The sequence below is a fragment of the Phacochoerus africanus genome, chromosome 3 (genome assembly GCF_016906955.1).
Source record: "Phacochoerus africanus isolate WHEZ1 chromosome 3, ROS_Pafr_v1, whole genome shotgun sequence".
In the NCBI taxonomy this organism is placed as follows: Eukaryota; Metazoa; Chordata; class Mammalia; order Artiodactyla; family Suidae; genus Phacochoerus; species Phacochoerus africanus.
This window is the reverse complement of record NC_062546.1, coordinates 13,763,099-13,778,164: the sequence shown is the minus strand read 5'-3', so window position 1 is coordinate 13,778,164 and position 15,066 is coordinate 13,763,099. Positions and strand designations below refer to the sequence as shown.

At 50.0% G+C, this 15,066-nt stretch overlaps 1 protein-coding gene and 1 long non-coding RNA gene across 14 annotated transcripts in view; one reads left to right on the top strand and one right to left on the bottom strand.

The window, feature by feature from the left end:
• ZMYND8 (zinc finger MYND-type containing 8) overlaps nucleotides 1-11,917 on the bottom strand; it is a 131,986-nt gene extending 120,069 nt beyond the window's left edge. For 2 of the 13 annotated variants that reach the window (XM_047770943.1, XM_047770945.1), the window contains exons 1-3: nucleotides 11,663-11,917; nucleotides 10,728-10,961; nucleotides 1,839-1,909 (exon numbers count right to left, since the gene is read on the bottom strand). In XM_047770943.1, the coding sequence (XP_047626899.1) occupies nucleotides 1,839-1,909; nucleotides 10,728-10,741 (85 nt within the window). In that variant the 5' untranslated portion in view covers nucleotides 10,742-10,961; nucleotides 11,663-11,917. Of the gene's footprint in view, nucleotides 1-1,838; nucleotides 1,910-5,720; nucleotides 5,872-6,508; nucleotides 6,725-9,491; nucleotides 9,563-10,283; nucleotides 10,306-10,727; nucleotides 10,962-11,662 lie in introns of those variants that run through there. The other 11 variants (XM_047770935.1, XM_047770947.1, XM_047770948.1 and 8 more) reach the window with 8 other exon arrangements.
• LOC125122514 (uncharacterized) lies at nucleotides 6,672-7,149 on the top strand. The gene is made up of 2 exons (XR_007133837.1): nucleotides 6,672-6,775; nucleotides 7,041-7,149. It is a non-coding gene; the product is annotated as an uncharacterized LOC125122514 (long non-coding RNA).
• Nucleotides 11,918-15,066: the final 3,149 nt, after the last annotated feature.

Genomic DNA, 15,066 nt, shown 5'->3' with positions numbered 1-15,066 from the left:
ACCCCACTCCGCACGCACCACCTGGGAGACTTACCACGTGCGCCTCAGTTTCCTCATCCGCAAAATGGGAGCAACCCCTCCCTCCTCTCCCCAGGTAAGAAAAGGCTCCTGGACCCTAGAAGCACAGCCTTCACAAAGGCCACCAGCTAGGAGTATTTTCACAAAAGAAGCCCCAGGTAGAAGAAATCTTAGAATATAATTCGACACCCATTTCACAGGGGTGTTGGATAAGAAAACAGGGGCAGAGGAGTTCCCGTCGTGGCGCAGCGGAAATGGATCTGACTAGGAACCATGAGGTTGCGGGTTTGATCCCTGGCCTTGCTCAGTGGGTTAAGGATCCGGTGTGGCTGTGAGCTGTGGTGTAGGTCGCAGACACAGCTCGGATCTGGCATGGCTGTGGCTGTGGTGTAGGCCGGCAGCTACAGCTCCCATTCGACCCCTAGCTTGGGAACCTCCATGTGCCACTGGCGCAGCCCTAAAAAAAAGAAAAACAAAAGAAATGAAAACAGGGACAGAGACAGAAAGTGTCCAACTGAGAAGCAGAGCCAGGACAAGGCACTCCGGCTCCCAGGTCCCATTCTCTGGGCTTCCTCTCCACAACGGGGGGCTGGGACATGCTTTCCCATCAGCAACTATCTCCAAATCTCTCTTCTAGAAGGTTCTTTCCTTGTGCAGACCCCACCCACCCACCCCAGCATGCCTCACCATTAGAGGTACTGCTAGCCCCCTCAGGCACGGACCACCCACCCGGGCAGCCTAGCTTGCCCACCTGAGGGGCCTCCCCTCCTTCCTGAACCAGGCCTATCCCCCATCTGGCAGGCCAAGCCCCAACAACAGACACCCCCCGCCCCCTTCCAGGTCACAGCTGCCACCATGTAACCCTCATCTTTGCCCAGAACGACATGCTGTCCTAAAAAATCCTCAAAAAGCTCTGCTGTACCGGATGCTTTTCCAGAGCTGCTTTCCGTGAAGCTTTTAAGCTACCTGGGAGAGTCTGTCCTCGCCCTCTGCCCAGCCCTTCCCGACTCCCCCAGCACAGGGCCTCGGGCGCAGAGCAGGTACTCAGTGACTTGCCAAAGGAATAACAACAACAGCGTACAACCATCAGTAGGGAGATGAGCAGTTTCATCAACCAAAGACGTGAAAAAGGCTCCAGCAGCTCCCTTCTAAAAGCACCTGAAGGCAAACGGGAGGAACTGCTTCCTTTTGAGATGCCTCATACAATCTCACACAGACCCAACCAAAAGTACCAATCCCTCAATCAGCAGACTTTTGAGCAGGATTTGGAATGGAAACACACACACCGAGTGGACTCTAATTTGCAAAAAACTTTGTGCTCCGTGCAAACACTGGTCCTCGCATTCCAGGGCGTCCTCCCATTTCCCTTGGTGCTCTAAGCAGGACCACTATTTCCCAAAGAAGCAGATCCACTTCCTTCTGCCTCTGCCATTCCAGAGAAGCCTCTGACGAACATCAGACACCTGGCAGTGGCTAGAGATTCTAGCTGCTTCTAGAACATACTTTATGTAAATGGACTCCCGAAAGTCACCCGGCAGAGAGGGAGCGGGCTGCCCTCAATCACAACACATGGGTGAAATTTACTGTCGGCAAGATTCCCAACAGGTCGGGACACCTACGCAGCCGCACGAGGGCAAGCAAATCCAAAGGAGAGGTCTCTATAAATGAGGGGCATCCATCAAAGAGGCCACCTCTCAACATCAGAGGAGTGTCGCACCCTCGGCTGGTTCAGCCACACTTCCCTGCACTAGGACAACGAGAGAGAGACCCTGCAACGGCCTCCTCTGCCCTGGAATAGGTAACACAAGATTTTTACTCACCTTTGGAGCGAGTAGAGATATCCATGCCCTCTCCCACTTCCTGTTCTGCTTTTATTTCCTCTTCAGCCAAGCTGAAACAGAGCAGATTGTGTTCACGTTTAGGGAGGCAGAGACCTTGCCCCATGAGGGGCAGTGTTTTAGACGTTCTAACAACAAACCCACCTTTTTAAGACAATCCCCCATCCTTATGGGGGGGGGGGGCACAACCCACACCTGATTTCAAACAAAGTGTCAAGATTCCGTAGGTGTTTTTCTAAACATTACCTGGCTCTTTCTTTAACATCGAATAACTATTCCAGTTGTCATGCTACTGGGGGATACAAAAAAGCTTTTTTTTTTTTTTCTTTTTTTCTTTTTTGGTACACACTGTTACAACCTACCCCCGCAGACCAATGAAAACCCAGCATTCAAGTAAACGAGTTTCTGGTTCACACAGGGTTCAGGTTGGAGGTAGTTTTCGGGGTGCCTAGAGTCCTGCTCTCTGAATTCTGCAAGGCAAAGAGACCTCCCAACTAAATCTTAACATTGCTCCACGAGGCAGAAACATGACACAATATAGAGGTTCAGTGACAACGCAGAAAAGTATGTCCCGACCAGAAGCAAACGTTCAAGCCAGCCGCACTTAGCTGAGGAATCCGGACTGGGGTCTCCACACCCCCAACCCCCAGACGCGCCTTCTCTGCAGCAGGCAGGGCTTAGAGAAAGCATTCAGCACTCTTTTGAGCTGTGACAAATTCCCCCCACCACAAAGGTGGAATGGGGAAGGATTATTTAAAAGACGGGCTGAGAGCTGGGGGGTGGGGAGGGAAGGAGAGAAAACAGGCACCAGAATCTTCTCTCCCTCTAGCCCCTGGAACTCCCCGCTGAACTGAGTGCGGGCCATTTCCTATCTTCCCCACAGACCCAGCAGACACACACACACACACACCTCTCGGGCCCAGCCAGCCAAGTTCTGCTTTTCTAAGCGCCAATGGCTTAGGTGCAGGAACTTTCCAAGCATTCGCCTGACAGTGAAGTGATAAGAATCTGAGCCATCCCTCTAGATGCAATTTCATCGGACTGTGGTTGAACCAGAAGAAATGGGGGCATCTCCAATGGAGATGGCTGCAATTGTCCATCGGAAGATTCAAAAAATCAGGACAGAGGGGAGGCTGGCTGAGAAAGGAAGAATCAAAATGTCCCTTCTGCATTTCAGGGTCTGGGGCTGTGATGAGACAAAAGATAAGTCTGAAAATGAAAAGGCCTGGACCTTTCTGGTCAGATGGAGGTGTGCTGAGGAGAGAGTTCCAAGTTTGATGCCGGAACAAAATAGGAAGAGAGGCTCGCTCAGAATTCAGTGAGAAGAGCTTGGAGGCCTGAAACTCACCGAGGGCCAGTGGAGAGAGAAAGGCAGTTTGTTTTGCAATCAGAATATTCACACACGTAGCTCTCTGATACTGAACCCCAAGGACAATTTCGTCCACACTGCACCCATAAAGCAAGCTTGGGACACAAACCACCAAAGAAACAACTGACATGCTGTCACAAATGGTTTGCATCAGAAGAAAGCCCCTCTGAAACCTAAGCACTTGTCGCTAACACGTGATAATGTAACGGTGATTTGGGGCAGGTGATTTTAGCACCAAGACTTTTTCCTCCAACTTAAGAAGCAACCCTTCTCAACTCAGAAACACCCTCTGCCTGCAGCACACACAGGCTGTCCAAATGGATGCTGCTGCTGAAGGTTTCTGGCTTGAGGTGACTGGAAATCAATCTGAACAGAAAGTCCCATGCAGCCCCCTCAGAGAGCGCGAGATGGTCAGCTTCAAAAGATTAAACAGCCACCTCGATCCTTCTAGCAACTAGATTGGCCTCCCTCTCTCTCTGAAGTCTGTGAAATCCTAAACTTCTTGAAACCGATCCCATATTTTGAGTGATGGAGAAAACGCTAATCTGGGATCCTACCAATATGTTCGCTGGTGAAAGAAACAATTATGCATAACAGAATCCCCAAAACCCACTTGAAGGATTTCTGCAGCGATGAAAACATTCAAAGGTGTATTAATCACCGAGGAAGGCTGTATTCAAGAGAACAATTATTTGGCTTGTAACAGCCTGGAGGAGCTGAATACTTCAGGCAGGAAAGCTGCTGGGAGGCTAAGAAAATGCAAACTAGTGATGTGGTGGCTATTTGCTGCTGAGTTTAAGATAATCAATTCTGGAGCAGGGAAGAGGGAGAAGAAAGTTAAGCTGCTTTATCTTTCCAAGTATTACAAAGTGAGCATCATCACCTGACTTTAGGAATAGCATCACCGGCTTCAGCCAAGGATCTGAAGGACAACAATTTCAGAAAAGCATCTTTTTCACAGATCTGCAAGCCATCCTTTCAAAGGGAACCCATGCAAGCACATGCATGCACACCCACCCTCCCACACACACATAAGCACACACAATAACTTGTATTTGACTAAAGGAAATTGCAGTGTCTACGCATGTAAAGGGGGAAAAAAAAAAAAAAAACTCATTTACAAAAGCAAAGACCAGAATGCAAAATTAGTCATTTTGAATAGCCACATCTAAAGGGACTTCCTTTTTTCTACACCACTGATCTCATTTTTTTTTTTTTCATTTTTAGTTTACTGTTAAGTTATTAGGGGAAAAAAAAAAACTGAGTATGACATCAAAAGTGGTGGTAAGAAAAGATCTGTACCTGTCTGAATGCCCCACAGAGCTTGGTCATTTTAGGTTAAGAACTGTTCAATCATTTGGAGGGGTGGGGGGAGTCAAAGAATAATTGTTTTCTTTTTTAAAAAAAAGCAGCTGCGCATGGAGAAAAGACTCTGAACTCTTGTCATTAATGCATTAAAGTCTGAAAAAACACACAGCCTCTTTCCGTCCCTATCAGCTAGCTTCCAGCAACCTCGATTATTTAAATCAAAAACAATGGAACAAGCGGCCCTTGTTTCAAACTGACATTACTTTTTTTTTTTTTTTTTAGGTCTGCTGGGGAGGCTGGGGGCCCGCTGAAGGAAAAGGGTAAAAAGAGATGAAAATCAAACGACAGCCTCTCGCCCCAATAGGAAAAGACACCATCCCCTAGTTGCCTACATTGTATGTTGCCACCACCATCACCTCCTGCACTTTCTCCTAAATCACTTGCCTCTGGATTACACAAACGGATACACTTCTGGCAATTAAAGAAGAAATAACCAGCGCCTGCACAGACAGCCAAGACCATGCCATACCCAGCCCCAGGAAAGAATAAAAGATTTCTCCCCCAATGCCTGAGCAAGAAAACCTCTGCTTACTTCTTAACCTGCATGCACTGGAAAAGAGCAATTAAAAGTTGCAGATAAACTGCACCTCCAGGATGTTTTAAGCCTTCTGATTATTAATTCCGAAGACTCGAGGCTGGTCCGTAATCCCCAGGAAGCCCATCCCCTCAACACTTCCAGAAGAGAGAGAGAAAAAGAGAAAAGATCTAGTTTGGACAGGGAAAAGAAAAAAAAAAAAAAAAAGCCTGGATACACAATGCCCGGATATTTCTCTTCCTCAAGTGCCCCTACCATTAGACTCTTAACCAGGAATATCTCACCCATCTAGAATACATAACCAGCATGCACAAGACTCTGGGTCTACAGCTGAGGATTCTCACACAGCGATTCAAGAATCATGCAATCATTCGGAAGGACTTTTCCTCCAGCTTTCTACTTTCATTCAAAATCCCAAACTGGTCCAGGCTGTTAGGAAATACTGAATTCCCCAAGACACATCTTCCTCTTCTAGATCACGAAAGAGTGAAAACATCGACATTAAAGACCATGCTTTCCTAAATCTGCAATTAATTTCTTTAAAAATGGGGGGAGGGGAGGGAATGGTTAGCAGCTTTATATAAGCACTCACCTAAAACAGGCAGAGTCACCGGTGGCTAAGCTATTTATGCAGGATTCTTAAAATGGCGTCTGGCAACACTGCCTCATTCCTGTATTGAAGCTAAAATGGTAGCAGTTTGTTCAATAGCTGCAGCTCTTGCTTAAGCAGCCCTGCTAGTTTCAAAGCCACCTTCCTAAATATCAGAACTAGGAAAAGCTTCAACCAAAGGACACCAACAACCCAACGTTTAGAAGCTTTAAAAAAAAAAAAAAAAGGGGGAAAAAAAAAAAAAAACCTGCAATGACAGGGGGAGTTTGTGAAGTCACAGGTTCCTAAGGAAAAAAAACCCTTCCCTTTTCAGATCCTGAGCCTTCCACGCCAGGCTCTAAAATGAGGCCCCCTTGCCCTCGAATGAGGTGGGTGGGAGGTTAGGAACTAGGCAGCCCCGTGGCACACAGGGCAGACAGACAGGTGTCTGTGCACACAACAAAAATGTGAAAGGGGAGCAGGTTGGGGAGGGGGCAGAAGCCCATTTCCCCTTCTTGGGGGATTAGAAACCAGCTTTGCAGCCCTCCCCCAGAGGAGCCAGGTCACATGAAAAGTGCTTCCTGGGCAGCAGGCATCTGAAAAGCCAAGCTGCGGGGCTGCACCCCAGTCTGAGGCCAAAGTAAAATAAAAAGGCTGTTTAATAAGCCTGAGAACCACCACCAAATACCCAGCCGGTCCGAAGACAGCTAACATCAACGAAAGACAATCCGAGTCTGCAGAGGAGAAAACAACAGGAAAACATTCCCTTAGCCCAGGCGCAGGATACTCACAAATTAGATTTGTGTCCACCCCCACCAGAGCCCTCGAAATTAACAATGGGTTTTGCGAAACCTGCTTTCCCAGGCCGAACCAATAGCCTCATGGTGGATAATGTAATTGACTGTTACAGGTCTGAGCATGGCCTCAGAGCCCTCCTGGAGCTGCGAGCGGGGAGTTTTCAAGGTGACTGTTTCTGAGCTTCAGGAGAGAAAGGAGGGCAGAGTGCCCACGGCTGTGCCAGGGCGAGGACGGGCGGCTGGCTCCCGGCCGGCCGGTAGGTAGGTAATCTGGACGAGGAGGGCCAGGCTGGCAGCGTAGCTGGCTGCAGGGCTGACATGGCTCCTGCCTGCTTGTTTATCAGCAAGCCGCGTGGGGCGGAGGGGGAAGGGCCGCCAGAGCCTTAGCAACCTGAAGCCAGGGGTGAATCCTGGCTGGGTTCTGCCTTTGAGAGCAGGGAAGGGCTTCTCCCCCGCCCCCCACCCCCTCTCCTAACTCTCTGCTGTGGGCTGGTGAAGGCCCTTTGGCACGTATCTTTCTTTCCAGGGTCAAACCAGAGGCAAAGCCAGATCTGGGGCTCCCCAGCTGACAAGTGCTTGTGGCCTCTGCCACAGGAGAGCACAGGGGGAAAGAGACACAAGAAGCAGAGACCACACGTTTGAAGTGGCTGGACTTTTTTAAAAACCTACCTTTGCCTGCAGGGTTTTCTGGGCTGCCGTCACCCTGCTTTTGAAAGGGGGACTCATTTTCCCCCTTCTCCTATTTAAGACCTGAAGCCATTTGCCCACTGTTCTCCAGGGGAAAGGAAAGGGGGCATGTTTAGTCGAAAAGAAAAGGGGTAACAAGAAAGAAAGAAGAAGGAAAAAAAAGCTATTGTTTTCATCCCTCCTTTATAATCCAAGAGGCCCCATTGTTTCTTTCTTTCAGACTCAAATCTTTGAGCTGTTAATTATAAAAGTACCTGGACTCAGCTCCCACAGGCTAACCATCGTTCATGCGCAGCAATTAGAAAAACTCCGCAGAAAAGTTTACTGAGTGATTATATATAATTAATTCCTAGTTACAGACAGAACACTGACCATTTTCTGGAGCTAATAAAAGCAGCTACTCCCCCTCCCCCACGTGAATGCCACTTAATTTCCCAAAGCAGAAAGTGAATCCATCCTGGAGGGTCGTGAAGGGGGGGTGGGTGGGGGGAGGAATCAAAAGCTCCAGTGTGTCTGTTTGTTCCTTGCATCCTCTTTGGAGACTGAGGAGACAGAAGGAAAAAGAAAAACAGCCCAAGAGTCTGTTCCTCCCTCCGCAATTTACAATCGGGATATCTACCTTGAAGTTAAAAAGAAGGGGGGGAGGGGAAATGCCCTAAGGCAGGAAATGTAGGCGAGGACTCAGCTCCACAGATCTGTTTTTCCTAAAAGGAACCAAGATGGTAGAAATTTCCAGAAGGCCCACTCTTAGTCTGGCCACAGCAATTGTCAATCTGTAACCTTTCCTTCAAGTCTATTGGTTCAAAAGCTGGAAAGAGGAAGCCCATTGGGCTGCACTGTGAGCCAGCACTGCTGTCCCTACCTAGTCCTGCTGCAATGCAGACATTTGGTATTGGCCCTCCCACCCCCCCCAGTGAAACTGGAAAATAAGGCTACTTTGAAAGCAATTAACTTTTTACAGACTCATGTTTGCTGGTGGCCACAGTACCAGAGGCAAGTGGCTGACCTGGTCCAGGGCTCGGAACTGGCTGAGGCTGCATCCTTGAAAACAGACCTTGGCTTTGCAAACCTGGGGGAGCCATTTTAACACGAGCTACTGGAGGACAGACGCCTGGCCCTTAGCCCAACAAATACACTATTATGCAAACACTGAAGCCACCAAAATCCAAGAGTCTTGTGATGAGACATTGCTCCTGAGGGGGCCACAAGAACCTCAAGGTGCAATTTCCATTTACCTCCAGGAGATAAGAACAAAGAAAATAGCCAAGTGTCTGAACTCTCCTGTGTGGGGAAGCAGCACACAAGCAGTTCAGGGTTAAGTATGTAACATCAAGAACGGCCTGGACTTTTCCTCTGAGAGCTGGCGTGTCTTAACACCGACTCCTCTCACCTTAGAACTGGGTACATCTCTCCTTATTAAATGAGCCTTTTTCCACTTGGTCCTACAAGGTGGGTGGCTGGACAGCACTTTAAAAGAAGGAAGATGATGGATTCCATAAAGTTGGCAAAACAGAGCAACGGAATATATTTCCAGCACTGAACAGTCCTGCTGGATTGGGCTCCAGGCTGGAAATTTAAGGAGTGAACTTCTAGGGAAATTCTGAGGCGAACGCTCAACAAGAGTCTCCTTTTTTTTTTTTCCCCCCCCACTCTCCAGCATTAAGAGATCAGGGGAAATGTTTTTTAAAAAAAAAAAAGTGAGAAATAAATCAGAAGTAAAGGGGAGCGTGCATACAGATGTGTGTGGGGGTCAGGCGTGGAAAAAGGCCGGGTCTGTTGTGTACTGAGTCCCCAGGCAGACCAAGTCTGGTGGTGGGTGGGATTTGACAGACATGTACACCTCCTAACACATAAGTACTGACACCCCCCCACACGCACACCCCCCCCCAGCTCCTCCCTCCCCCCCCCCATGTTCAAGGCTCTGAGACGCTTAAGAACAAGCACTTGCTTACATTTCACAAGCAGTTCACCTACCCAGAGTTTTCTAGCTAATATCCAAACAAACCCCATTCAAGGTCTCCAGTCAAGTCACAATGAACTGAACATTTGTTCCCTGGCTGAGCGTAAACAGGAAGTCTAATCTTCAATCCTAGCTGCAGGTTATTAGGAAAAAAAACAGTGGATTCAAACAGTCCCCTAAAATCAAGACCCTATTCCAAAAGCCCTGCCTGGGTTCCTGCTCATCAAAAGCCCCCAACGGCTGCAGCCAAGACCCCCCTGTTACAAACAGACCCCAAAGGTTCGCCACACTCTATACATGGTCACAGAGGCAATGGATTGCTTTACTTACCCAACAAATGGTCAAGCAACCGTCTCATTTTTCCACAGTTAAGAAGAGAGAACAGGCTGGCAGATTTGGGACTTGATCAAAAAGGAAATTTTTTTAAACAGTTACACGGGATTATTAAAAGCACACACACACACAACACCACCACCACCACCACCACCACAACCCAACCACTGAATATGGAATGCTATCATGAGCCACAGACAGGATTTTTTTTTTATTTCCTCACACAGGACAGAGGAGGATACAATGTAAAAGAGGGAAAAGAAAATGCAAACAAGGAGAAATACATGAGTTCATTGAAAACCATGCAAGAGGAGAGAAAAGCTAAGGGATTCAAAAAAAGAGTCCTCAGATTTATTGCAAGAGGATGTCCAACTCCCCCCCACACACACCTCCTACACTCCCCCCGCCCCCCACTCCCCATCCCTGCTCCAAAAACTTCCTCCAAAGCCTAGAAAACACTTTCAGAAACATTTGCTGGCTGTAGGCTGGCTTGCAGAAGAACACTCTGTATCAACAGAAGTCAGGAAAAAAGGCTGAACAATGTAGTTTCAAGTGAAGCAACCCTGCAGGAAGAGAAAAGACCTTGGGGAGCCACCACCTCCCACCTAGGCCCCAGGAGCCAGGCTCTCGCCTTAGCACTGCTCTGCTCAGGGCTTGGTTCTTTCTCAAACACACGTCCACGCTGGTCAGAACTGGGTCCAGCCTTCCCAGCACCTCTTTGGAGAGGTAAACTTGCCTGCTTTTGCTCTCTGCCATGAGCTCTCCTTGGAGGGGAGCCTGCTTGCTTACCTTCCATTTTCTTCCCCCAGCAGGCATGTGACACAAGAGAAGACAATAGTGCAGGGGGGGGAGGGGGGGTACTGCTCAGAGAGAGGGAGAGAGAGAGAGAGAGAAAAAGAGAGAGGAGGGAAGGGGAGGGGAAAAAAAAAAAAAAAAGCTTTCTTTTTTGGCAATACCAGGATCTAGCTTCACACTCTTCTAGAAACACCATGTCCTGGTGGAAGAAAAGGTGTGCCAGGCCCTTGCCAGTTTGCAGAATCAAGCTCTGGCTAATGGCTACTTAGCCATGTGACCCAAGAAAGCAAAAAAATTCTCTCTAAACAGTTCCAAGTTAACCTAAGTGCTGTGGGGGTGAGTGTGGCACGGCCAGCCACAGAGAAATCACACTGCTCGCCCACAATGCGGATGTCTCAGAGGGAGGGGGAGAAAAGATGGTTAAAAAGTCGAGCTTACCTCTGTGGATGCATTGTTAACACTGTGTAATGTCAATACTTATAAAACATGGAGGACAGGCTCCTAGTTCTCACAGAAAAAGGGTTTGGCACTTCGGCTTGATGATCTGGCCGCCTAATAAAAGCTCATCCCCGATTGGCTGCCCCGGCAAATCGGAGTGTAAGGCGGCCTCGGATTGGCGGAAACACTTCCTGAGCGATTATCTTTGTGAGGCTCTGGTGAGCAAGAGCCATCCTGTGCATAGAAAAAGACAGGCTAAGCTAGGCCTTTTGCAGCAAGAAAAACTTAGGGAAGGGGCCCCCAGACGCCCTTCTCCCACACCCTGGCTAGAGTTCCCGGCACGGGCAAGCCAGTGCAGCCAGCCTGACCTGCTCCAGCAAAGCCTGAGGCCCGGAGGCCCCAAGCAAGAGCGATTTGGGGGTGAGCTGGAAGGGCTCACCCTCATCTGCCCCCACGGAAACGGCTCTCTCGCTGGAAGGCTGGTCCTTTTTCTAGAACAATCCAGCAGAACGTTCTTCCCCCACCCCCGCCCCCAGGGAGGTGAGGGGCGGACTGAGGCCGAAGCGTGGGGAGCCCCAGGAAAACAGCCCAGGGAACAAGAGGAAAAAAAAAAAAAAAAAAGAGGCTGGAGGCAGGCCTCTGAGGCCGAAGAGACCGGGCAGGCAAGCCCCCCAGATGGTTCCAGAGCAGCCCTGGCTTCTCAGAGGACAGAAGACTCGGGCTGGCAGGGAGGAGGGGCACCCAGTGGTCAAGTTTGCATAGTCATTGTCAGACTGCCTCCTGGACAAAGCAGGCCAGAGAGCCCTTCGCCTCGGCCCAGAATCTCACCTCTCACCGCCCCCCACCCCCATCCAGAGCTCAAACGAAAACCAAATCCGGCTCCTGCCTCCTGGCCGGGATGCCAGCCCCGCACCCCCAGCAGCTTCGGTCCTTACCCTAAGAAAGGCCAAATGCGCTCCTAGCAGGCCACATGCCTAGAGCTACAGACTTCCCTTCCCCTCCCGGCCCCCTCCCCCACGGCGGAGGCCTGCTAAACCTGTCAGTTAAACAAAAATCTGACTTCCGTATTAGTCTGCGATGGCTTCAGCTTCCTGCCTATTAACCCTCTCTCGGACTCTGGGCCTGGCCGGGAAAAGCTAGGCCCTGAGAGCGCAGAAAAGGCCTGTGGAAAAATACCAGCGGCAGCTCTCCCGGCAGATGCAGAAAGAGAGAGAGAGAGAGAGAGAGTGAGTGAGCCGCTGTCTCTCGCCTTGGCTTCCCAAGGAGGCGTGTACCTTCTGAATCCAGGGCACAGGCAGTGCCTCTCGGGCTGAGAAGCCATTTAAATCCAGAGGGAGAAAGAAAGATGTCAAACCCAGCCAGGGAACAAGAACCCCCATTATTAGTCAGGCCTACACCCACTGCTTCGCCCTTCCTGCCACAGTCATCCCTGTGTGGATCTTCTGGGGGAGCTGGGCCCTCGGCGGGCAGACCAAGCCCATGAGCTTTATAAGGATTTTTGCTGAAATTTATTTCCACCGCTTCTCTGGGTCCCCACAGGCAGATGGAACAGCTATTTCACACACAGCCCTACCCCTTGGCAATCCCCCCACCCCCATATCTCTGGCCCTGCTCCCCAGTAAAACATTAACTCGTGTTTCAGAACTGCTTATAATTCCACCCATTTCAATAGTATTCGGAGGTCTTTGCCGGGTTCCTCCTCTGTAACTGGTGGGCAGCCCAAGAAAGAAAAGGCCAATCCAAAAGGATCTTTAAAAGCCCACACGCACTGGCTTCTTTTTTTAAAAAAGACAAGGTGCTTGATTAACAAGGTTTAAAAACACAAAACAAAACAAAACAAAAAACCCCAGCAAGCTGGAACCCCAAAGGCTAAATAAACCCCATTCTTGAGAGGCTGGAGAAAGCGTCCCGAGGTGACGCAGCCATGTGCCAGGAGGTAAAAGGATGGACCAATAAAGCCTCCCCTTCTCCTGCTAAAATTAGGGCTTGTGGGCTTTCTCATCCCACACAGTCCGCTGCCACAAAGAAAACGGTGGCGCTGATGGCCTGCTCGCCCTGCCCCCGTCCCCCACCCCCACCCCCACGGACGACAGATGCCCACCGAGCACACATAAATTCTTCCTGGCTGGGAATCTTATGTCAAATAGGAACAAGCCAAGAACCCAAGGACACGGTACCGCAGGGGCAGGGCCCCGGCTTTATGAAGAGGGAGGGGATTTCGTTGCTATATTTTGCTATATTTTAGGCTAAAGAAGCCAAGATGCGGGGGGGGGAAGGGGGGGGCACTGCCGCCACCACCACCAGATCTGACAAAGGACAACAGGCCTGGGCCTCACCAGAAGGGAGGGACCTCCTCTTCCTGGGGGTGGAACTGAGCCCAGGGAGACCAGACCGGGGACAGGAGGCCAGAGCTCATCAGCCTCTGTGCTCCCGCCTGGCTGTGTGGGCAGCGGCCATCCACGGCCATCCACAGCCATCCCATAAGAATACTCCGTGTGTCTGTGGGTGCTGCTTTGGGGAAAACAAATAGAATGAGGAGTTTCTGGCCGATCTAACTTTCCGACCCCACTTGAGGAAATAAAATACACGGCCATTTCGCGTGGTGGATTTTACCCTGGGATTAAAGCTTGTTGCATAAGCAGCTGCAGCATCCTCCCCCCACCACCCCAATCACTTGATCACTTGAAATGTTTTCTGGGGCAAAGAGCAGGAAGCTGCCGGCTTATTCTGGCAGCTCTGCTCTGTTTGAGGAATGCTGTTGGCATTCGGGTAGGTCTGAGGTTATCTGGAAAACAGCAATTCGGCTGGGGACAGAGACAAAGGTATGGTGGCAGATGGAATCCTGGGAGGGCCAGGGATTGAAAAAGGAAGCCCAGGCAAGGCCTACTAAGGGCCAATACTGGGTCTGATGGAATGTTGCTGATAAGCAGAGAATAAAGAAAAGCAAATGCTGCCGGCCTCAATCGAGAGATTATCCAGTGAGGCCTCTCAAACCCCCAGTGCACAGAGTGGTCTCAACAGCGTCTACAGGCTCGCCCTGGGCCTGGCACTGGCTCAGTCAGCACTTTACGCAGCCTGACTCCCGGAGGTAGGGAGCATTGTTAGGGAGCTGGAACAGAGCCCAGAGAGGTGAAGCCAGCTGCCCAAGGTCACACAGCAGGCCGGTGCCAGAGGTCAGACTTCCACCCCAGGGATGACTCCACATTCCTGAACCCTGTGCCTTCGCCTTCCTCTAAAGAAACAAAAGAGAAGCCGAACCAAGCAGAGCAGATACAAGGCTAAAATCTACCAACAGCAACTGCAGGATCTGTGTTTTCTTTCGGGAGTTTGACTCCTTTGCACATAAGCTTTAAGTAGTACATGATGAAGCTGGGCAATCTTGAGATCACGCTCTTTCAAAGGCCCAGAGAAAGCTCCTCTCTCCCCACAAACCACAAGCTAGGTGTCCAGGGGGACACGTCGCCATCTTGACAATCAGGAATATAACAATTCCTCAAATTCAGTGGTTCTCCACCAGGAGTGCTTTGTCCCCACCCCCAACCTCCCTCCACCCCCGCAAGGGGCATGTGGCAATGTCTGGAGACTTCTGGGTTGTCACAACTAGGGGGCGGGGGGTGGCATGGCAGATGCTATTGGCATCTAGTGGGTGGAGACCCAGGATGCTTTCCTTCTGCGAACAGGAAAGCCGCACAACAAGGAATACTGTGACCCAAACATCCACTGTGCTGAGAGGGGGGAAACCTTAGCTTAAATGAAAAGCAAGAAAGAAGTTCAACCATTGTGGCTCTGGTTCGCAAAGCCAGCACAGGCCTAAACAAGCAGCTTCTGTGGTGGTATGAATAAGCCATGAGCTAATAAAAATAGATTAAAACATGTCTCTCTTAATATTTCAGGAAATAGAATCAGGGGATAGAATCAGGCTAAATAAAAGAAGCCAGACCAAGTGTCTTCGTGATGGAGCTGGCCTCTAAGGAGAGCTAAGGGCTGACCCCAGCCCCCTTCCCCAGGCACCTTACTGGCCCAGGCAGGGCCCCACTCAAATGGCCTGTAGCCAGGCCGGCAGCCTCAGCAAGCTGCACCCCGAGATAGTCTATTCGACTGTGAAAACAAGCACCCTTGGAGCTCTCTGCCTCCAGCGTGCACACAGCAGGCCTCTCTGTTCCTTACGTGAAAAACGGATTGAGGTAGAGCCGTGTCTTAAATATCTCGTTTTGTTTTGTTCCCTTTTGGCCCGAGGGAACCGAGGCCAACTTCGGGAGTGGTGACAGCAGGGCTCACCTTTGGAGCACGGCACGGACAGAGTCATGTTACAAGCCACAAAGAGGCAATTAGGACTTGC